At 43.8% G+C, this 23533-nt stretch overlaps 1 protein-coding gene across 8 annotated transcripts in view; it reads left to right on the forward strand.

The window, feature by feature from the left end:
- The window catches only part of SCYL3 (SCY1 like pseudokinase 3), a 65267-nt gene that overhangs the window by 37621 nt on the left and 4113 nt on the right, over positions 1 to 23533 (forward strand). For 5 of the 8 annotated variants that reach the window (XR_007516890.1, XR_007516889.1, XM_049881278.1 and 2 more), the window contains exons 3-11: positions 6341 to 6526; positions 9300 to 9413; positions 11266 to 11322; positions 13349 to 13451; positions 14608 to 14719; positions 16581 to 16658; positions 18703 to 18842; positions 20800 to 20987; positions 21834 to 22005. Coding sequence is in view for 6 of the 8 variants with exons in the window: in XM_049881278.1 (XP_049737235.1) it covers positions 6341 to 6526; positions 9300 to 9413; positions 11266 to 11322; positions 13349 to 13451; positions 14608 to 14719; positions 16581 to 16658; positions 18703 to 18842; positions 20800 to 20987; positions 21834 to 22005 (1150 nt within the window). In the remaining 2 variants the exon portion in view is untranslated. The remainder of the gene's footprint in view (positions 1 to 6340; positions 6527 to 9299; positions 9414 to 11265; positions 11323 to 13348; positions 13452 to 14607; positions 14720 to 16580; positions 16659 to 18702; positions 18843 to 20799; positions 20988 to 21833; positions 22006 to 23533) is intronic. The other 3 variants (XM_049881279.1, XM_049881283.1, XM_049881284.1) reach the window with 2 other exon arrangements.

Consider the following 23533-nt stretch of genomic DNA (forward strand, 5'->3'; position numbering starts at 1 on the left):
CGAGCCATCTATATTTAGTGATTTATTTTATATTTGCTCACTGAGTCTTATCTTTTTTTTTTTTTTTTCAATATATGTAGATGGGCTACTAGATTGCACTGCCTAGATTGTTGTAGCCCTTGACTCACTTATGTCCTATTACTACCTGGTTTGGGCTGTTACCAGATATATAAGCCTAAGAGTCCATTCACTATTCTTGAGTAATGTCTGATTTTGGGTCATCAAGTGTGTGGTGCGGACTGTCACCTATCCACCTAGAGGAGTAGTGGTGATAGTTGTGTGCACCAGATTGTAGTAGCAGCAGGGGGTCACACTCCGGAGGGGGCAGGATGCTGACAGGCTTCCCCCAAGTGCCAGTGAGGTAGGTGTGTCTCTATTGCTAAAGCACTTTGGTGGGTGGGCTCTGCAGCTGTACCTTAGGCACCCAATGCAAGTACCTCTACAGATTGGTAGGTGTCACCATCCTTAGGCCCCTAAGGCAGGAGGAGACTAGGTGGTCTGGGGTGAGCCTTAGCCCTCAGTTCTCTCTTGTGGGTCGGTGAGGGCTCTGTTGAATAGGCAGAGATATCAGACCTGGGAAACTTGTCTTTCCAGTAATCTGCTAAAACGATTACAGTCAGAGCTCTATAAGAATTGCTTTTGCATTATAATAGCCACCTTGTTCCCTGTAGGGATGAAAGCCCAAGAGTGTGGATCTCATATGCTTGGCTGGAGCTGGTTCTGTATTTTTAGTCCAATTAGGGAAGGATTTTTGGTCCCTGGGTTTTTTGTAGCTGATCCTCTCAGGCCAGGAGAATGGGTTAGGAAAAGACCAAAACAGAAAGAAAAACCACAGAGCACTTCACTCTCTGGCTCAGGAAATTCCAATGTTAATGAAGCTGCCTGGGAAGGGGAGGAGAGGGATCAGATAAATAGGAGAGAGTAGCACCCCAGAATATAGACAAAGTTACTTATCTTGTTTGGTGATGACTGTTTTATCTGAGATTCCCGAGGGGTGTGTAGCCTGTGTGCGTTGGCTGGGTCAAGATTGCCCCCAAGAGTCAGGCTCACGTCCTGTGCTTGTGCTATCTCAGAAGCCATGGTGAGTTCCTCTGCTCTCAGTCCAATGCCCAGCACCAAGGTTCCCTGGCTGGGATGCCGCACTCCGGGCTCCACAATCAGTCGCTGCCTCCTGGTGATTTCTCCTTCTGTCAGCCGCGTTGCCGCGCTGCCTGCGTGTACTGGATGGGCTTCCCCCGAGGTTACTTCTGGGGGCTAGGGCTGCCTCCCGTGTTTGCGCCGTCTTAGTATGCCATGCTCAGCTCCCCTGCACCCAGTCCAAAGCCTGGCGCCAAGGTTTTCTGACTGGGACGCTGTCTCCAGGCTCTGAAAGCAGTCCTTTCTTCCCCGTGGTTGTTCGTTCTCAGTCTCTGTCACTCAGATCAACTCTTTAGATCTGCGTTTGATGGTCAGGGTTCGTAGATTGTCATGTATGTGATTGATTCACTTGTTTTTCCGAGTCTTTGTTGCAAGAGGGATCCAAGGTAGCTTCTACCTAGTCAGCCATCTTGGCCCTGCCTCCTCTCAATTGTTTTTCTATTCTCTATTTCTTTTAATTCTGCTCTAATGTTTATTTTTTATTTTCTTCTGGTACCTGATGGCATCTTTTGTTGTTATCTTTCTATTGGTTTAAGTTGTAAGGATAATTTTTTGATTTTGGCCCTTCTTTTTGGATGTGTGCATTTATTGCTATAAATTGACCTCTGAGCACTGCTTTAGCTGTGTCCCAAAGGTTCTGATAGGAAGTGTTTTCATTCTCACTGGAGTCTATGAATTTCTTTGTCCTGTCCTTAATTTCTTCTATAATCCAGTCATTTTTGAGTAAGGTGTTGTTCAGTTTCCAAGTGTTTGATTTCTTTTCCCTGCTTTTTCTGTTATTGATTTCTACCTTTATGGCTTTATGGTCAGAGAAGATGCTTTGTAATATTTTGATATTTTGGATCCTGTTAAGGCTTTGGACTGCGGATCTTTTAAATTACTCAGGTCAATGTTATCTGAATATCAGTATGGGTGGGAATTGGAAAATTGGCATCTGATATGGCTGTTATGGAACCAACCTGAGAAGAAAGGAAAACCCACCGATTTAACCTCCTGTGTTCAGATACAAAACTGTTTTGTATTTGTTATCCACCTGAGTATACTGTTTGCTAAGAAAACAGAGTAAAGAAAAAGAAGGGGAGGAATGCTTCATATATTATTGTTTTTGTTGTTAGTTGCCATCAAGTTGATTTTGATTTCGAGAGTCCCTCAGTGGCTCCGATAGGTAAGCTCTCGACTGCTAACTAAAAAGTTGGTGGTTTGAACCCACCAACCTTCCAGAAGGTCACACCATTAAAAAGTATGTGGAGCACTGTTCTACTCTGACATATTTCGGGCCTCCGTGATACTCCATTAGGGGTTTCTAAAGTGGGGTGTTCATGCCCTAAGGATTAAACAACATGATTCATTGCAGTTTTGGAAAAAAATAGTGGGAATGCATGTTTAACGTTACTTTTAATCTCATCTTTTGGTACTTCCTATTTTGTGGGTGTTTTATAATATATAATGCGTACTTTCATACATTATATAATATTTGCATATATTATATATAAGCTACTTGTTAAACTTTACTGGTGAAATGTGTGAATAGAAAGTTTGGCAATCAGATCTAGATAATAAAAAGATAAAGGTTAAAAAGATGGCTTTAAGCTATTTGTAAGGGGATTAAATGCTTGATAAGTGAAAGGTAAAAAGTGAGAAAAGATAAACATAAAGTTAAAATGATTTCTTAAAGTGATTATTACACATTTATTATGCCGATAGGATTAGGAGAACTTTGGCTTGTGATGAACGAGGGATGGTTTTCCATTTTTAAAGGGCTCTTAGAAAAAAAAAAAAGAGAGAATATGCTACAGAGACTGTACGGCCTGCAGAGCCTAAAGCGTTTTACTGGCTGGCCCTAGAAAACATTTACCACCCGCCCTGGTTTATGTTGTGCCTGTGTTGGGGTAGGCCTGGGATCCTCAGATGCCCTGTCAGTGTCCACCCAGGGACGTCAACACCAGTGGCTGTTGCGTCAGCTCTGATTCACGCCGGCCCTGTGTGTGTCTGAGTAGAACTGTACCCCACAGGGTTTTCAGTGTCTGATTTTTCAGAAGTAGATTGCCAGTCCTTCTTTTCAAGGTGCTTCTGGATGGACTTGAACCTCCAACCTCTTGGTTAGCAGCTGAGGGTGTTTACCACTTGTATGACCTGGGAATTCCCACTGGGTTTAGGGTCTACCTTAATCTAATTTGGAGCTCTGGTGGTGCAGTGGTTAAGAGCTTGGCTGCTAACCAAAAGGGTGGTAGTTTGAATCCACCAGCTGTTCCTCGGAAACCCTATGAGGGAGTTCTGCTTTGTCTTATAGGGTTGCTGTGAGTCAATCCACTTGCCGGCAACGGGTTTGGTTTGGGGGTTTTTTTTAGGTGGTGCAAATGATTTGCATTTGACTACTAACCTAAAGGTTGGTGGTTCGAACTCATCCATTGGTGCTATGGAAGAAACGTCTGGCAGTCTACTCCTGTAGAGATTACAGCCACGAAAACCTTATAGATCACTTCTACACTGTAACACTTGAGATTGCTGTGAGTCAGAATTGACTTGATGGCAATGGGTATGGTTTGGTTTAAACCTTGTTTTAGCTGCATTCTGCATATTTTTGATATGCTATATTTTCATTATTATTCTGTTCAAGTTATTTTCTACTTCCCATTTTGATTTATTCTTTCACCCACGAATTTTTTATAAGTTTATTGTATAATTTCCAGATATTTGTGGTTTCTGTAGACATTTTGTTATTAACTGATTTCTAGTTTAGTTCATCATGGTTAGAAAACACACCTTGCATGACATGGATCCTCTTGAATTATCTGAAATTGCCATATCGTCCACCATATAGTCTGTTTTAATGGCTGTTCCATGTGCACTTGTAAAGAACGTGTATCCCACAGTTGTAGGGTGTAGTGTCTTCTAACTTTTTTAGTATTCCATCTTAATGTATCAGTTGACTTTGGGGCTCTGTTTTCCTTGTTTTAAAATGGTTGCTCTAGGGATTTTGTATGCATAGCTAGCCTTTCATAGTCTAATTGCAGGTAATATCGTACCACTTCACGTAAAATGTAGAAGGCTTGTAATCACATAGGCGTCTCCTACACCTGCTGTCCTTTTGTTATAGTTGGTGTGTATTTACATATGAACGACACACACACACACACATATACACATACTTGTCACACATATTGAAAACCTTACTAGGCAGTGGGACAATATTTGCCTTACACAGTCAAATGTATTTTAAATAACTTAAAAGGAGAAAAAAAACTAGTCTTCGTGTTTCCTGATACTCACCACTTCTGATGCTCTTCGTTCCTGAAAACCCAGGTATATTTTGGTGTCATTTTTCTTCAGCCTGAAGAACTTCCCTTAGCATTTGTTTTTTTTTCATAGAGTAGCTGGCAACAATTTTTTTTTAGTTTTCCTTTATTTCAGTTCCTTTGTTTTATCTTCATCCCTGAAGGATATTTTTTCTAGATATAGAATTCATGATGGATAATTTTTTCTTTCAGCATTTTAAAGATGTTCTTCCATTGTCTTTTGGCCTCTATGTTTTCTGATGAGAAATACGCAGTTCCCCTCCATAAAGTGTGTGCTTTTTCTCTAGCTGCTTCCAAGGTTTTCTTTATCTTTGGTTTTCATCAGGTTGATGATGATGTGTTTTGGTGTAGTTTTTTTTTAATTTATCCTATTTAGCCAAATTTGAGACGTTTTCAGGCACACTATTTTTTATACCCCAGTCTTTTTTTGTGACTCCAATTATATGCATTAGACCTTTTGTTATTGCCCCACAGATTTTGGAGGTATGTTCATTTTTTTTTTTGGTGTTTTTTTTTTCCCCCTCTTTGTTCTTTAGATTGGATAATTTCTGTAGATCTATTTAGCTTAACTGGCACTTTCCTCAGTCATCTTTATTCTGTTATTGAGCCCGTCCATTGATTTTTTTTCTTTCCAATATTTTTCATTTTTGAAATTTCCCTTTATTTTTTATAATTTCCAGTTTTCTGATGAAAACTTCATTTGTTTCACAGCTGTTATCATTTACCTCTAGGGGAATGGTTATACTACCAAAACCAAAAACCAAACCCTGTGCCGTCGAGTCGATTCTGACTTATAGCGACCCTATAGGACAGAGTAGAACTGCCCCATAGAGTTTCCAAGAAGCGCCTGGCAGATTGAACTGCCAACCCTTTGGTTAGCAGTTGTAGTGCTTAACCACTATGCCACCAGGGTTTCCATGGTTATACTAGCTGCTTTAAATTCTCTCTGATAATTCTAACATCTGGGTGGCTCATCTCAGGGTTGGCATTTGTTGGTTTTCTTTTCCATGAAAAACTGGTCCATTTTCCTGGTTCTTTATATGTTCAGTAATTTTGGATTGCATACTGGATATTTCGAGCATCATGTTGTGTTACCTCTTGGTTCTTTTATAATTCTCTCGAGATTATTGATGTTTTTTATTTTAGCAGGCAATTAACCCTGTTAGGTTCAGGCCTCAAGTTTTTTTTTTTTTTTTTTAAATATCTCACCCTGCTCCTGTGGATAGTAGATCAAATCTGAAAACTTTGTATGCTGGTTTGTGTCTTTTCTATGTGCTTGGCTCAGGGGTTTGACTGAGAATTGTGTGGGTATGCATAGAATTAGGGCATCTCCTTGTCCAGCTTTCTTCCCTCTGGGATATCCCCTTTATACTCCATCTTGCTGGGTTCCTGTCTGTGATTTTTCTAGCTGGAAAGATGACAGTGTTTGTATTGTATCTCACCTGTGCTGAACTCCTCCACACTGGGGCCTGCCTTCAGTGCATAGCCATGGACGGGGAGAAAATCCCCCAATCAGAATCTCACTTCCGTGGATGTCAGTTCTCCAGGTTTTGATCCCCGCCTCTGTAATTTGCATGCTTTTGTTTGCTTTCCAGAGTTCTCAGGTATTGTTTAGGATACTTGATACAGTTTATAGCTGTAATTGTTGGGTGATCTGGGCTCTAGGGGGCTTACGCTGCCGTAATGGACCTGGAAGTCTCTGTAGAGTTACTTAAATGCTGGTAAATTAAGTAATGTCAGGATAAGTCATAGATTCCTTTCTCCTTGTTTGAAATTTGGAGGGTCGAGGAGGAAGTAGGGGGGTGGTAGAGGACCTGGAATGCAAGTATTCATTTTCTGACTTTTACTGAGATGTGTATGACTTACAGTCCTTAATTTCATCGGCACTTCTGTTTGTATTTTTAAAGCACTTGAAGACACTGCGTCACCCTTGCTTGCTGAGATTTTTGTCTTGTACCGTGGAAGCAGATGGCATTCATCTTGTCACTGAGCGAGTGCAGCCTCTGGAAGTGGCTTTGGAAGCACTGTCTTCTGCAGAGGTCTGTGCTGGGATATATGACATATTGCTGGCTCTCATCTTCCTTCATGACAGAGTGAGTAACCTGGGCACAGCCTGCCTCACAGGCTTTGATGTAGACCACACAGGTTAATATGTGTGGTATGCTAATCAGTTACATTGTGTGTGGACATTGTAAGTTTCTATTAGAAAGCTTCCTCAGGAAAAACAGCACATCGGAAACCACAACGGCTGCTACAGACGTGGTTTTTGGAATGGGCGACTAGTTCTCCATTCCTGGGCAGTTATTTATAGAACTTCATTTCAGTTTAGTAAAGTCTACCTCTGGTATTGGGTGGGGCTTCAAATCAGTTCTTTCTGGTTCAGTCATGGCCCAGGAAGCAATACTGGGATAGACCTGAATTTTTAAAAATTTGGGTGAACTGGCACCATAACTGGAACGGGCAAAATTACAGGTCGAAGCCCTGCTAGAAATTTAAATCTCCCTCTTAGAAAATAAGGGCAACATACACATTGCATAACAACCAAATCTCTCGTCCGTTGGATTTTGTGCAGAGTCAGAAACAGCAGTGCCCCACTCAGAGATGGTGGCTGACTGTGCTGCTTTGAATTTGTGTCAGTTCCTCAGTCCTGGCAGTGATCCAGTCTCACACAGCAGGCTCCTGGAAGGGCTCAGTATGCCTCTTTGCAGTCTCCCATCCCAGGGCTTTGACATGTAGTTTTGCCTGTTCCAGTTATGGTTCTGGATCACCTGAATGTTTAAAATTCGGGTCTGTTCCGGTTTCACTTTTTCAGCCATGGCTTTATCGGTTGGAAGCCCTGGTGTGGGGTAGGTCTTTACCTAAAATGAGCTGCAGCTGGGATTTGTTACTAAGACAAAGGTCTAACATCAGGGCTGCTGTAGACCAAAGCACCTGTTTGTTTTCAGGAGTTTTGTCCCATTTTAGATTTTGAGAGAGAAACGACCATTTCTTAGGAAGAGGCAGAGCTCATACACCTCCCCGTTTGAGTAGGTGAAGCCAGATGAGGGAGAGCCCCCTGACACTCTATGTGTAGCCAGTATACTTTGCTCTCTGGTGATGCTTGCAATTAAGGGGATAATGTGGTAGTTCCTAAGTTTACTTCTGGTCTATTTTTGACAATATTATTGAGCTGCTATTTCTTAATGATACTTGCATTCAAGTCATTAAGGTCATTATATTTGCATTGAATGATATTTGCATTCAGGTCATTAAGGACCTTGGCAGTTCCCCAGGATTAACACACGCCAGTCCTAGGGAACTGCCAAGGACCTTACCTTCCTGAATCATCTTAACATGTTTGTGTTTCTATTCACGGGAGACAGACTCTCCAATATCAGGCTGGATTTACGGTCTCCTGAAAGTACAGTCAGTTCTCGTTATTTGCAGTAGGTGTGCTCTGTGAAGTCCCTGTGCACACTGAGTTAGTGAACACCAAAGCAGCCTGTTCAGCTGCAGCTGGGAGCGTGTGCATGAGAGAACTCAAAACGTCTGCAGTGACTGCAAGAGTACCGTGGTTATTGGCTTTGGGGTTACAAGTACATGGTTTTGAGCAGGTGAATTTGCAAATATGGAATCCGTGAATAATGAGGATACCTGTTTGTTTAAGAGTTCTCGTAATAGCAAGAATTATTAAAGCTTCATTGGATGCGACTGTTTTCTGTGTTGGAGAAAGCACATGCCTGTGGGGAAACGTTGAAACAGTACAGAAGTGCACACACGGAAAGGGAAGTCCCTCTCCTACCCGAGGCCAGTGCCCTCACCGTCTGCAGAAGCAACCATAGTTATCATTGTGTTATTGCAGACATGTACTTTGTGCATATTAAGCAAATATTCGTGTATCTCTTCCCCTTTATTTTTCCTCAAATGGAAACATACTATACATTCTGTTCTAAAACTTCCTTTATATATTATATATATATATATAGGTTTTATATAAAAACGTGTGCATATTTGATCTAAAAACCCCAGTGACATTGAGTAACTCCTGTCTCACAGCGACCCTATAGGGTAGAGTAGAACTGTCCCATAGGGTTTCCAAGGAGCAGCTGGTAGATTTGAACTGTCAACGTTTTGGTTAGCAGCTGAGCTCTTAACCACTGCGCCACGAGGACTCCATTACATATTTGATCTAGTGGGTAGAATATTAATATTTGTCTGCTGGGACGATTTCTGGTTTGAAAAAGACTTAACATACTTGAATCCTGTTTTCATTTTCTCCCCCCCTTTTACTTATCTGTATTATTTTTATAGTTTTAAAATTGCTTCTTCTATGGGATAGTTCTGGTAGTCCTTACCATCCCATTTTCCTCTTCTTCAGGCAGAATTTTTTTTACGCCTAGTGATAAGATTTCAGGTGAAGTGGATCTGGGTTCATGATAGAATGTAGGTGAGAAAGCATTTAGAGGAGAAAATTAATAAAATGACATATGGGAGCAAAGATAAATTTTATTTTTAAAGGCACTGGATAGCAAACAATATAGGCTGTAAAGACTTGTAAGTTTATGTTTGAGGACACTTGTAGCCCCTGACCCCTTTAGAAATGGGGGCATCACTTTATCTGTTGAATGGTTTTAATGTCTTCACTACCCACCTCACCACGTGGGGGAGATAGTGAGCAGAAGCTTGTCCACTGCATTTTTCTTTTTTTTCTAACCTCAATGTTTAAGTAGGCTCATGTGATTTGTCATTTCTTGAAACTGTAGTTGCATTTATTATGCCACAAGTGAGAAAGCTAGTCATTATCTTTTTTCATGATTACTATTTATTTTTTAAAACTTCTAGTTAAGAAACTGGAGTGGCCGTCCTCTTCCTGTTCTTTTTTCCCAGGGAAACCTAACACACAACAACGTCTGCCTGTCATCTGTGTTTGTGAGTGAAGACGGGCATTGGAAGTTAGGCGGCATGGAGACCGTCTGCAGAGTTCCTGAGGCCACACCAGAGGTGAGTGGGCAGGAGGTGTCTTGTTACTCAGGATGGATCACCTTCCTCATAGGATGTGCCTCTTGCCTGGAGGCCTTCCTTCGGTCCTTCTTATCTTTGGACACTTGACTTTTATTCCAGTGCCTATACTTTTTTTTTTTATACTTAGAGCATTGTAGGATTTTATTTCTCGTAGCAGTATTAGAGGTTATTTATTCCTTTCTCTTCAATTTAGAGATGAGGAGCCTGAGACTGAAAGAGATAAAATGGTTTGTTCCAGTGTCGTAGTGCGAGGCCCCTTCTCGCTATCCCCACAGTGCCCTCCGCTGAATTCTGTTGCACCACTTCATGCTTTATGTTGACGTTACCTTCATGTACATGACAAGAATTGAGGGCAGAATGGTCTCAGATTCATCTCTACTTGCCACCTAGAAGAGTGGTACTCAGGAAGTGTTCCCCAGGGTCACAGTATGTCCTAACAGCTGGAAATAGGACCCGTGCATCTGAACTCCTCTGAGTGGGCTGTGTGTTGCTGCCTGTGGTACTTCTTCCAGTTTTATGTGACAGAGATCTACATGTTTCCCTCCTGGTTAATCAACCTTTCTATCCCTGTTTTGTTTCTTTTCATCATTTTGCACATTGGCCGCTCGACTTATTCTCTCTAAAAACAATGACAACAACAACCCCCAAACTCCCATCATAACCCCTACTGAAGCAATGGCTTATCGTGAGACTTATTGGCCCAGCCTTAATTTTCCCTATTATCTAGCCTGTGGCTTCCACACTTAACTTGGACTTTGTCTAGTTTGCGCTGTTATGGCCTCTTGCTCAGTTCAAATGATCCTTCCACCATGAAGATGACTGATTGTTTCTGCCCCTGTTAATCACTTTCTTCTCTGAATTCACTTTAACATAGCTTGACGTGTAATTGTTTCTGTGGGGGTGTATTCCAGTATGCCTTACTATGGTGTATCAGGCCCTTCAGATCCCTTCCCCACTGCACCTTCTGCTGCCTTTACTACCCGCAGCTCTTAAGCTGTACTCCGGGCACATCCTGTTCTCCGAAGCCCAGGACGTCCCGAGTGCGCTGAACTCCTTCACTCTCTTCCTTCTTGGGTCATTCTGCTGCTGCAGTGTTCCTTCCTCGGCTCCCCGGAAAATGTAAACTTAACTGAGATCTAGCTTTGCTACCTGTCTGTGAAGCCCTCCCCTGGTACCCCCTGCCCGGGAACATGACCGCTCCTCTGTGCTTTGTGGCACTTAGCACATATTATTGAAGCTCTTAGTTTACATTCTAGGTTAGGAACACCTGCCTGGGGCAGAAAACTGACTGTACTCATTTCGTATCTCTAATGCCCTAAGTGGTGTTATGGACATGTAAGAGCCTGAGAAATACCCTGTGAAAGAGTAAGTGAAAGTGCTTTTCTGTGGATGTGCGTTCTGTCTCCCTACCTCATACCTCATGTGGCAGCAAGCCTTATATGACTGACTGAATTCAGTGAGAAAATTCACGACAGATGGGATATTTGCCAGAAAAGCCTCCTACTTGTTAACGTGTGTGTAGGATGAGAAGATGGTACTCCTAATTGCCAGATAAGGAAATCCAGTGAGATGCCCATGAGCAGCAGGGGGTGTCTGTTAAACCGGCCGAAGGGGAGAGGAAACTTAACATTTTCTGCCAAGCTTTGTGCTGCACCAGAAACTGCATTTCCGTTAATTAGGAAAATTTTAAATTTGTGTGTTTCATGTATGGCATTGGTTTGAAGGTCTCATAGGTGCTGTTTCCATTGCATTATTTTTGTGACTTGTTGTAAGACATTGGTTCACCAGACATGTATGTGAATTACTTTCCTTAATTTATTTTTCTGTCCAGTTTCTGAGGAGTATTCACTCAGTAAGAGACCCAGCATCTATTCCTCCTGAAGAGACGGTAAGAGGATACATCTCACATGAATGAAGCCTTAATTGTGTAACTAAGCATGAGCCGTAAAACAGCTTTCCCCACCTGCTCCTTTCCTTACCGAGTTACAGGTGCGCCATCATTCTCCTGGCCCTGGTGGTGTCTGAGGTTAATCTTGTGACCACAGCTGGGGAGCCTTTTTTCAGACACTAAGCGTACATCTTTGGTCATACGGACACTTACGATGTTTGAAGTGAGAGAGGCCTCAGGGTACACAGGATAAGTGATTCCTGCCTGTGTTAGGATAAGTCTTTGTCCTTGCCTTGCTGGAAGCCGTAATAGTTGGAGAAGCAGCATCCTGGTCTTTACTGTGCTTTACCCAAGCCATTCATCTGCCTACCTGGCCCTTAGTTAGGATCCCAGGATGCATAGGAGAATGGCGATTAACATTATGGTACTGGTAAAGAAGATTGTATTTACCAATAAACTCAAAAGCAGATACTCCCTCTAACCCAAACCTACCCACTGCTGTCTAGTCGATTCTGACTCATAGCGCCCCTGTGGGACAGAGGAGAACTGCCACATAGGGTTTCCAAGGCTGAAACCTTTATGGAAGCAGATTGCCACATCTTTCTCCCCCGGAGTAGCTGGTAGATTCACACCACTGGCATTTTGGTTAGTAGCCAAGCACTTTAACCACTGCACCAACAGGGCTCCTTACTCCCTCTAAACCTGTTCTTATTTAACCAGTATAAATACGCATTGAATCCCAAAAACACATTTAGTGTGCTTTACAGACTATACACAACTTCACAGCTATGAACGTCAGTGTGGACCTAACACTTCAAGTAAAAAAGGTTTATCCAAATCAGTATCGTGTATGTATACCAAGGGGTCCTGATCAGCATTCTGAAAAAATAAAATGGAATAAAACAGGAACTACCATTGGACATCTTAGTATTATTTTGTGAAAGTTTTGATTCCATTATGTATGTTATTTATACATATGTGTCTATACTGGATCATGATGTAAAATGAGTATTTTATTCTGGGTTGCAGTCAAAATATTTTTGAAAGCCAGAGGCATATATCACACTCTGACCTTTTTTCCTTTCTGCACCTGTTTTGATATTTTACAATCTCTGGTGAATTTCACTCACTAATACTTTAAGAGCCTGTAGCTGAGCATGTGGTGCCGCGTAGTTAGATTTGAGCACATGGCGCCCTGTCATTAGCTGTGAGCGCGTGGTGCCGCGTAGAGTGTGTGGCGCCGCGTCCTTAGCTGTGAGCCTGTGGTGCCACGTAGTTAGATTTGAGCACATGGTGCTGTGTTGTTAGCTGTGAGCACGTGGTGCCACGTAGTTAGTTGTGAGCGCCTGGTGCGGCGTAGTTAGAGTGTGTGGCACTGCGTCATTAGCTGTGAGCGTGTGGTGCCGCGTAGTTAGATTTGAGTACATGGAGCCGTGTCGTTAGCTGTGAGTCCATGGTGCCACGTAGTTAGCTGTGAGCGTGTGGTGCCGCGTAGTTGTGAGTGCGTGGCGCTACGTAGTTGGATTTGAGTGTGTGGCGCGGTGTCGTTAGCTGTGACCTTGTGGCGCTGCGTAGTTAGCTGCGAGTGCATGGTGCCGTGTAGTTAGATTTGAGCACGTGGTGCCGGGTAGTTAGCTGTGAGTGTAGTTCGCTGTGAGTACATGGCACCACGTAGTTCGCTGTGAGTGCGTGTAGTTAGCTCTGCGCGTGTGGTTACGTGTAGTTAGATTTGAGTGTGTGGTGCCGCGTAGTTAGCTGTGAGTGATAAATGCAGACGCTGGAGAACGGCAGGGTGTGGGAGGGGAATGAGCACCTAAGTTTGTAGGGTTGTGGGGGTGGGGCCTTGTCGAGCAGGCATGGTGGTGATTCAATGACTGGCCTGGTCTGATGCCCTCTTGCACTTGGGCCTGCGGGTAACTACTCCTGTAGTCCCCACTTGCTGTGTTTCTGGAGAAAGTGCTTCAGAGCAGATTGGATATGACTTGAAGGCAGATCCCCTAGTTTTAATGGTCTTTACTGCTTTTAGTCTCCAGAATTTGCAGTTCTGCCAGAGTCCCATGGACATGCCCGGGACGCCTATTCCTTTGGAACGTTGGTGGGAAGTTTGCTCACAGCCGTAAGTGAACAGGGTGAGTTGGAGTTACACTACCACATCCCCAGAGTGAGGAGGAGAATGGCCACGGTCTGTGCCGAGTGGAAGGCAAGGACTGCAGCCTCTGGTCCTGGGAAGGAGCCTGTCGGTGTCCACGGTTAGGGCAGACCTTAACAGCAAGGAAGGAAGCTTGAGTTCCATTAGTTTGCATAGTTAAAAGGATTTTACCCAACAAACATAACTGTGGCTGTCAGTATCTTGTGTGATTGTCTTGTTAATCTGTACTAGTATTCATGGTACAGAGATTCTGCCTTGCTTATTGAACCAGCCAGTAAGTAAATGCAGTTATTGATTTGTATGTAATAATCTAAAAAACAGAGTAAGATTCAAATTATTAATTTCTAATTAAGGCGTAACAATCCTTTCTCTCTACTCCTTCAAAGACCTTTTTATTTTTTGCTTGATGTAATTTGCCTGTTTACTTTTTCTTTCATTGCCTCTTAAAGCCTAGACTACTTAAAGACATTGCTTTCCTCTCTTTCATGGTCTCTGCGTGCTTTACAGCCTGCTTACTCCCCTCCAGCACTCCAGCTGCACCCATCAAGTTTACTGCGGCACCTAACTGCCTTGACTTCACATTGCTTAAAGCCGCCTACAGACTGGAGCTTCCAGCGCAGTTTCTCCTCCCAGGCGTGTGCAGGGTTCTGATGCCACAAGCACCATTCGGCTGCTGGCTCTAAGTTATCACTGTCTGAATAGCCAGAATGAAACCTTAGGCCCCAGGGCCCCTCATAGGCAGCCCGAACAGTACAGTTATGCGCCCTCCTTGGGGAACTGAAACAGCAGTCCCTCAGCTAACTCTGTCTGGTGGTTCACATGAGGAGCCTGGTTGAGAAAGGCCTTGACACCTGCCACTTGTTCCTCCTCTTTGGGTCTGAGCTGAGTTAAACTGACAACCAGGAAACTGAGGGGATGGAAGAGGGAGGCTCCTGGAGAGGGGGGCATGTTGGAAGGACAGCTTTCAACACCTGCCAAGGAGTTTGGCTCAGGCAAGCAGGAAGCTGCTTAGCAACAGCCAGGGCTTTCTTTGTTTGGGTTTTTGCAGGTTGGTTTTTGCTCTCGTCAGCCTCCAGCTGTAGAGGTCTGAAAGGAGGGAGAAGGCATTGGAAACTAACTGTAGGTCTGGATTTCAGTTTCAGCGGACGTTCTCTCCAGCTTTCAACAGACCTTGCACTCAACTTTGCTGAATCCCATTCCAGACCGCCGGCCAGCGCTCTGCACTTTACTGTCCCATGACTTCTTCAGGTGAGGGTCTGTGTGCCATGCCAGCTACTGCCTCTCCTGCACATCGTGTCCCATGGTGGGCTTTGCAGGACCAAATGATGCTGTCTCATTGTTATTATTAGGAGAGAATCAGTCAGGTTCATAGGAGAAAACAGGGAGGAATTAAGATACTTCTCCGATTCCTGTTATAGAGAGCGAGTTTAGAAACCCTTAACTATCATGGAGGTTAGGTTTAGAAACTACAGTTGGATTCATGAGGGCTTCTGATTCTGAAGCAGTGAGGCTGTGTCCAGGGGTTTATAGCTGTAAGTTAATTGAGAAAGCTAATAAATATTGCCTCCCCTTTCTCTTGCCATCGTATTATTGCCATGAGTTTCTTATTGTTGAATTTGCTCCTGTTGGGGGGAAATGAGCTTATTTTTCTTCACGCAGAGGACGGTTTTTGTTTAGTAATACATGATGAAAGAGCAAAGAACTGGCTTTAGAGGGAGGGCTCAGCGTAACCGTTCATGCTTTTGCTAGATTCAGAGATGTTTTTGAATCTAGCAAAACTAGCCTCCTCGAGGTTAGTACTAGTTCTGTGTCCTTCCTGTTTTCTCTCCATGACTACAGAGTCCCCACAGGCCGGTCCCGTGTCCTGGACTTGTATGTCAGTTGTGAAACTACAGATCCTCACGTGTTTGCAGTAGGAGAGCCTGGGAGAAGCCAGAGTGAAGGGAAGCTAGTCTCATGCCTGAAGTGGGGGGAATCACCTCTGCGACAGGGTTGGGGGTGTGTTATCAAACAGCAAAGGAGGGATTTCAGTATAATTATTGGGGTTATATTTGTCATCTGTATCCCATTATAAGGGTATTGAACCAAGATATTTTCGTGTCCTTTTGGATAATTCATAGAAATATTTTATTTACCTTGATACAAAGTCCGTACAAAGACTAATCCTTTACCGTACCGTAAACAGATTCTCTCACTGTGCGTAGTAAGAGTTCTTTTTAAATAGAAAGGGGAGAGGAAAACTAAGCACACCCCACTCTCGATAATACTTGAGACTGATTGCCCTGACAGAAACACGTGAGGAGACCCGCCAGCATCCCTCGCTGGGCAGCTGAGCCGGCCGGCGTGACTAGACTTTAAGACGTTCGCACTTTGTGTAAATGAGCCGTTTCTGGGTTGCTGAGCCGGGGGAGTTAGGTGGAGACATAAGAGGCAGAGACCCAAGTGGTGAGCTGTGCTTGCCCAGGCTGTGGTGGGAGGCGGTGCTGGTTGTGTGCTGAGCTGCCTGGGGGCAGCAGTCCCCTACGGTGTGGTGCGAGGGGAGCGGGCTCCCTCGAGCTGAGCAGCACACTGCCTTCGTGGCTCTGGGGGCCCTGCCTGGTCACGCCTCTCAGACTCATCCCTGCCTCGCTGCAAAAAGTACTCAGCAACTTGGACAGCAGGAGAAAGGAGACTTCTGTGACTTGTACAAGAAATTCCTCTTTCTCCAACCTTCTTTAATACATTTTATGTCACTCCAGAAGACTCAGGAATGAGCTGTTTTGTTCCATAATGGCAACCATGGCATGCCTCCCTGGATATTCCATGTAACCACATCTATTGCAATAAAAAATCTGGGTGATTATGATGGTTATTAAAGCCATGAAGCATGTTAGGATATGTGTTTTTAAACTTGTGTCATCTTCACAGATTTCCTTTTTGATATTGTTAAATAGATTCCCTGTGGGCTTGCTCAACAGCATTTGTTTCATAAGCTACTTGGTTACAGTGGAATCTTTTAAATGGCGTAGGAGAGTGTTACTACACTGTGGTCTGTGGTTATGGTTTCAGTATTTAACACGCCTTTTCTAATCTGCTGTCCTGCGTTTTTTTTTTTCTTTTTGACATTTAGAAATGATTTTCTAGAAATTGTGAATTTCTTGAAAAGTTTAACATTGAAGAGTGAAGAGGAAAAAACTGAATTTTTCAAGTAAGTTTAGAAAATTAAGACCTTATATTTTATTACTTGGATTGAGTCCATTTAACCATGTAAGGTATTCTAGAGAAGGTGTGTCCTCTGTGTCAGGCTTCCTGCTAGCCTCGGGTGGCTGTCTCTGATGAGGGGAACAGATGCACAGCCCAGTGGTCATTGAACAGTGGGTGGGCACAGAGGGCATCCTGTGAACAGGACGGGGACGATGTGGCAGAGGGGCAGCAGGAATGGAGGACAAAGTTGAGATTGTGTGTGAGGGGAAGGGCAAACAGGGGAGAGGTGAGGCTTAAGAGATGAGTGGCCAGACCGTGAGCGTCCTAGGTGTGCTGAGAATTACTGGCCCTGTGGACAGTGGGCTCAGGCGCTAAAGCTGTCGAAGGGGAGGACGCTGCTGTGACATGGTCGGATGCTCCCTTTAGACAGATGGCTGTGCTGTTGGTAGAGGGCTTGGGCTTGACTCATACAGGACTTGGATTGTTAGTATACTGTGGTAAAACCCCCCAAAAAATCAGGCAGTAAATGTGAGGCCTCATCATTGATGGTAGAAATGAAGCTGCAGCCACCGACATAAGGTAAGATTGGCAAGTGTTCGTGATTATCATGAACTGAAATAAAGACTACTGGAGGGGAGGACCTGACCTGCCGGCAGGATAATGACCTCTGTGTTGAGCATGTTTTGTTGGCAGTGCCTCTGGGACTTCAGATAGAGATGGACTTCAGCATTTGGTCAGGTGTGCCTGAAGCTCACTAGAGGCCTTATGCTGAAGAGCTAGAGGTGAATATTACAATGTCATCAGCCTGTAGATGGGGACATTTTCTCAGAGGATGTGGGTACTGTGAAAGGGACAGCGGGCCCAAGGTGGAGCTCTGGGGCACCCAACCTTGTAAGGGCACGGGTGGGGAAGGTGCAGTGTGAATGAGACAAAGAAGTGGTCCTAGGAGATTGAGAGAAAGGCAGGAAGGCTGTGATGTTCTCAGAGGAATAGAGAATTCAGAAAGATGGGAGCAGTCAGGAAAACCACGGAAGCACAAGAGCGGTTTCAGCAGAGTGAGCTGGCTTGCAGCTGGTGGAGAAGGAAATGGAAGGTGAGAGACTAGAGACAGGGTAAAACCTTCTCTTGAAAACTAGAGAGAAGACAAGTTAGTACCACAGGAGAAAATGGAGCCAAGGGAAGACTTCTAAGGCTGTGAGAGCCCTGAGCATGTTTGTAGACTGAGGGGATGGCGCTATGGAGGAGTGGAGGGAGCAGCTGGAGCTGCAGTCCTGTTGGGGTGCCTGCTGGGTCCCGGCACAGGAGGAGTGTTGAGGCAGTGTCCAGGTGGGGCCTTGGTGACTGGAAGGAGAGCATGTGCCATGTGAAGGAGGGGCAAGATGGTCTGCTAAGCGTGATTATAGTAACACTGTTGATACCAGGGAGCCCTGGTGGCGTAGTGGTTAAGAGCTCAGCTGCCAACCAAAAGGTCAGCAGTTCTGATCTACCAGCCGCTCCCTGGAAACCCTATGGGGCAGTTCTATTCTGTCCTGCAGGGGGGTCGCTATGAGTCAGAATCTGCTTAATGGTAATGGGTTTGGTTTTGGTGTTGGTGTTTATTAGTACTAGTATCTGTGTAGTTCTTAACGAAGCTTCATATATGTGATACATATTTTACGTTTAATGAGGTTAGTGACAAAAGCCTGTATCTTGTTTATTATGGAAACTTTCTAATGTAATGTCCTACATCTTTTGTATCTGAGAAGGTAACTTATTGATTAGAAAGCCTCTTAGGAGAGGAAAAAGGAGGATCCTTCATTATGAATAAAGGGAGGCTTGTTGGTTTAAAACATTTTCTAGCTTGGCCTGGAGGGTGTATGTGTGGTGACTAAGCTGCTCGTGCCTCCTGCCTTTTTCTTGACTACCTGAGGAGACGGACCTGTTCACCTCCTTAGCTACATTTCAAAGTGCATCACTTTGATAGAAGTGGAGGAAGCCGTGTGTAAACTGTCCAGGTAAACTGATGGAATGTCGCGTGCAGTCTCCCCAGCTTTCCTCCTTTCCCTCAGGTTTCTGCTGGACAGAGTTAGCTGCCTGTCAGAGGAATTAATAGCCTCCAGGTTGGTGCCTCTTCTGCTCAATCAGCTGGTGTTTGCAGAACCGGTAGCTGTTAAGAGTTTTCTTCCTCATCTGCTTGGCCCCAAAAAAGGTGAGTTTTTTTCCAAAGTATTATTGTAATTAAGGAGTTTGTCAGTTATTAGTCTGTATTCAAGCAGGGTGAGATCACTGCATGGTATGTATGGTTAGTAATGTCTGGTCTTAAAAATGGAGAATGACTGTTGGCTCCTGATGTGATACCTTTGACTTAAACCTGGGTATCAAAGCCACAGGGTAAAGATGGAGCACCTGCCCGGATAATCAGATTTACTGTAGTAAGCAGTTCTGTATTTAAAAAAGTCTACATTGTGGGCTAGAATATGAAATTCGTGTGAAATTTAAGAAAAGGCACACATCCTCAAAGAGCTGCCACACATCTGGGGTCTTAAACACTAGCAAGCAACCATCTAAGATGCATCAATGGGTCTTAACCTACCTGGAGCAAAGGAGAATGAAGAACACCAAAGACACAAGGTAATTATGAGCCCAAGACACAGAAAGGGCCATATAAACTGGAAGCTGCATCAGCCTGAGACCACAAGAACTAGATGGTGCCCGGCTACAACCGATGACTGCCCTGATAGGGAATACAACAGAGAATCCCTGATGGAGCAGGAGAGCAGTGGGATGCAGACCCCAAATTCTCGTAAAAAGATCAGACTTAATGGTCTGAGACTAGAAGAACCCCAGTGGTCATGATCCCCAGACCTTCTGTTAGCCCAAGACAGGAACTATCCCCAAAGCCAACTCTTCAGACAGGGATTGGACTGGACTATAAGATAGAAAATGATACCGGTAAGGAGTGAGCTTCTTGGCTCAATTAGACACATGACGCTAAGTGGGCAGCTCGTGTCTGGAGGGGAGATGAGAAGGCAGAGGGGGCCAGAAGCTGGCTGAATGGACGTGGGGAATACAGGGTGGAGAGGAATGTGTTGTCTCATTAGGGGGAGAGCAACTAGGAGTACATAACATGGTGTATTTAAATTTTTGTATGAGAGACTGACTTGATTTGTAAACTTTCACTTAAAGCACAATTAAAAAAAAAAAATAAAGCTGCCACATTTGCAGCGAATAATTTAGGCCGCGGGCCTCCTGACTTCCCAGTAGCAGTCAGCCTATTTTCTGGTTTCAGTGCAAAGACTGAAAAGCACTGAAATCATTTTGCTTGTCCGGCTGTCAGTTTTTTCTGAATGTGCAATGGTTATTAACTTTGAAACTTATAACTTTATAGCACTAGATGATAACACATCAGGTTAGAAGATATGGCATGAATATATTATTATAGAATTTTGAGTTAGGTACAATCCTGCTTTCAGAAATTATTTTCAAAGATTTCAATCCAGCCATCCAGGGTTGCAGGTAGGGGTTTTGTGACCTAGAACTTTCTCATGCCTTTACTTTGATGCTGTCCCTTAGCAGTGCGTTTTCTCACCTCTGTAGCTCCTTCCTCCTGCTTAGTAGGTCTGACACCAAGGTGTGCCTGAGTCACCTCAGGAGCCTTTGAAAGACCCGCCCATAAACCTGCTTTGGGGACAGAGCCAGGGCATGGGTATATTTTTTATGGAAGGTCCCAAATGTGATGTGTATTACCAGAGAGGACCAGCCAGCACAAGGGCCTGTTGTAGATTGAGTACCTCCTGGTTTTACAAAAACTGTGTATAACAGGATCAGCATCACTGATCTGATGTTTGATGTAGTCTGTGAAATTCCTACTTGATTGAACATAAGAAGCTTACAAAGGTGACTGACTCAGAGTTCTGTTAAGGTATAAGCTTTGTAGTACATTAAATTTGATACATAGTATTTCAAGATCATTTCCACAAGGTAGAGTGTACTTGTTAAAAATTAAGCCTTGAGTAATTCTAGGTCAACAAAAGAACTGTCCTTGGTTTGAGGAATAAGACTGTATAATACTTCGCGTGTGTCAAGTCCTGGGCTGAGTTATGACTTACACTCAGTGCTCCTTTCACTGAAATGAGTGTTTTTTCATGTGTGACCCTGGTTCCTAGTAGACCGCGTGCAGGGGGAAACCCCTTGCTTGCTCTCACCAGCCCTATTCCAGTCCCGGGTGATCCCCACGCTCCTGCGGCTGTTTGAGGTTCACGAGGAGCATGTGCGGATGGTGCTGCTGGCTCACATCGAGGCTTACGTGGAGCACTTTACTCAGGAGCAGCTGAAGAAGGTCATCTTGCCGCAGGTCAGGGACAGAGCCGTTCGCAGAGGCTGTGCTGGTGATTTGGGGCCGGATGGGAAGAGGGTCTCCAAGTATTTGGATAGCTTAGGCGGCGTTGAGGCAGCAGTTGTTGAGAAGCCTGCTGGGACACTCAGGGCTGAAATCTGAACTGCATTTCCATCCCATTCATGCAGGCAAGTCAGTTATTTATATTTGGTCTTAACTGGGAGAAACTAATTGTGTTTGCTGATCTTTGGAGGGACAGGAACAAGAGTCATTGTGGAATGCCTTGTGAACATAAACTGTAAGAGTGTCTAGTTGGTAATGGCATAACATAACTGAAGCTGGACTGAGGAGCATGAAGCTGTCCACATCAGTGCTTGCCTTCCTGTTCACCAGCCATTCTTACTCAGGTTTTAAGGTTTTGTCAGTCACATGGGATCTTTCAGATGATTTGTTTTTCCTATGAGACTAATTTATTTAGAAATAATTTGTAAGACCCAGTTTCATGCCAGGTTTTGTGCTTACCTGCTGGGGCTGTAGAGGTACGTAACACTCTTCCTGTTTTCAAGAGCTTACAGTCTAATGAGTGGGAAAGGTGGATGCTTCAGTTATCTGCTGCTGGGTAGCAAACCACCCAGAACTTACTGACTTAAAACAAGAATTGTTTTATTAATTCTCGCATTCTTTGGGTCAACTGGGCTCAGCTTGGAGGTTCTCTTGCTCTGCATGATGGCAGCTGAGGCGTGTAGCTAAAAAATGAAGTTCATCTGAGCAAGCACAGTGTGATACAGCCCATTGCTTTGTTTACAGAGGGAGAAAAAGATAGACGAGGTGGTTGTCTGTACTTGTGACCTGATTCCCTTCTAGGTGTTACTGGGCCTGCGCGACACCAGCGATTCCATTGTGGCGATTACTCTCCATAGCCTGGCAGTGCTGGTCTCTCTTCTGGGACCAGAGGTGGTTGTGGGAGGAGAAAGAACAAAGATCTTCAAACGTACTGCCCCAAGTTTTACTAAAACTACTGACCTTTCCCCAGAAGGTAAGAATGATTAAAAGCTCTGGCTTTTATCCTAAGTGTTGTTGTTTTAACTTTAGATTTTTAAAATTATACAAGTCATGCAGGTGGGTTGTGTTCAGTCAAATGAAAAGTATAAGGAAAAAGTTGTTAATTTCCCTCTTAACTCCTCTGGGCAGCATTTCCTTCTGTTGTATGTAGGGTCGCTATGAGTCAGAACCAACTTGATGGCACCTAACAACAACTCTTCGTAGAGGGTAACCAATTTTAACAGTGTCATGGGAGTTCCTTCATACCCTTAAGACCAGAAGACACAGATGTATGCTTATACATATACAGAGGATTTTTTTTTTTTAAATGATTAGAAAATGTTATATACAATTTGCTTTTTTCATGAGGAAACCCTGGTGGCGTAGCGGTTAAGTGCTATGGCTGCTAACCAAGAGGTTGGCAGTTCAAATCCGCCAGGCACTCCTTGGAAACTCTATGGGGCAGTTCTACTCTGTCCTGTGGGGTCGCTGTAAGTCAGAATCGACTCGACAGCAGTGGGGTTTTTTTCATGAGGTGGTGTAGCAGGGCCCTGTCTGCAGGCCAGTACCTAGAAATCTAGCTCACTCTTCTTCATAGCTGCCTAATAATTCACTGAATATAATTCATTTGATGATTTCCCTTTCTGATGGATATTGGTTCCACTTCTCAATTTTTAACCACTATAAACAATGCTGCGATAAATATTCTTACACACGCATCTTTATGTACTTTGGGTTTTACTGCTGTAGGATAGAGTCCCAGAAGTAGACTTGCTGGGTCAAAGAATATGTACATTTTAAATTTTAATAGATAATTGTCAGTCTCCAAAAAGACTGGAGCCATTCTCATTAACAGTAGATACTAAAGTTCTTTGGGTTTTGTTAGCCTGTTGGGTAAAAAGCTGTTAATTTTTAGGTACTTCAAGAACTCTCTATTTCTGATACCTACCATTGGATGTTACCCGGGAGGTAGCAGTAATTTCTGGTCTTCACAGGCTATAAAAGTCAAGCATAAGAATTCTGCATCAGCAGTCTCATTGCTGCTTTATTGCGTTGTATAACCTCGAATAGGACTAGGACAAAGGTCTGGCTCTCTGATTCAGTTCTCATGGATATAGTATAGATAGCATAGAAACAATTATCAGTAGAAAAGAGCTGTCAGATAGGTTTCCCCCTAATTTTGATGCCAAAAGAATTTCTTAAAGTAACACTGGCTTCTTGAAGTCTTGAAAAAAGTTCAGCTCTTCCTTGGTGCTAATGAAACAAGTGTTGATGTGACTTCAAGGAGTTTGAAAAGGGTGGAGGCTGGCATCTCATCTTCTGTCATGAAGCAGCCTGTTACCAGTTCTTCTCTTAACAGGTTACTCCAGACAGAAAATGAGCTATTTAAATATACCAGAATTTGGGGGTGGGTGGGGGTATAGTTTTAAGATAAGGCTTAGGGCTTAGTCTGGGCAGCCACTCCTAACATCTGTTTTGTGTTTTGGATGGCGTTTTCTAGTTGTAGGCATTCTGTATACTGA

The sequence above is a fragment of the Elephas maximus genome, chromosome 3 (assembly GCF_024166365.1).
Source record: "Elephas maximus indicus isolate mEleMax1 chromosome 3, mEleMax1 primary haplotype, whole genome shotgun sequence".
Lineage (NCBI taxonomy): Eukaryota > Metazoa > Chordata > Mammalia > Proboscidea > Elephantidae > Elephas > Elephas maximus.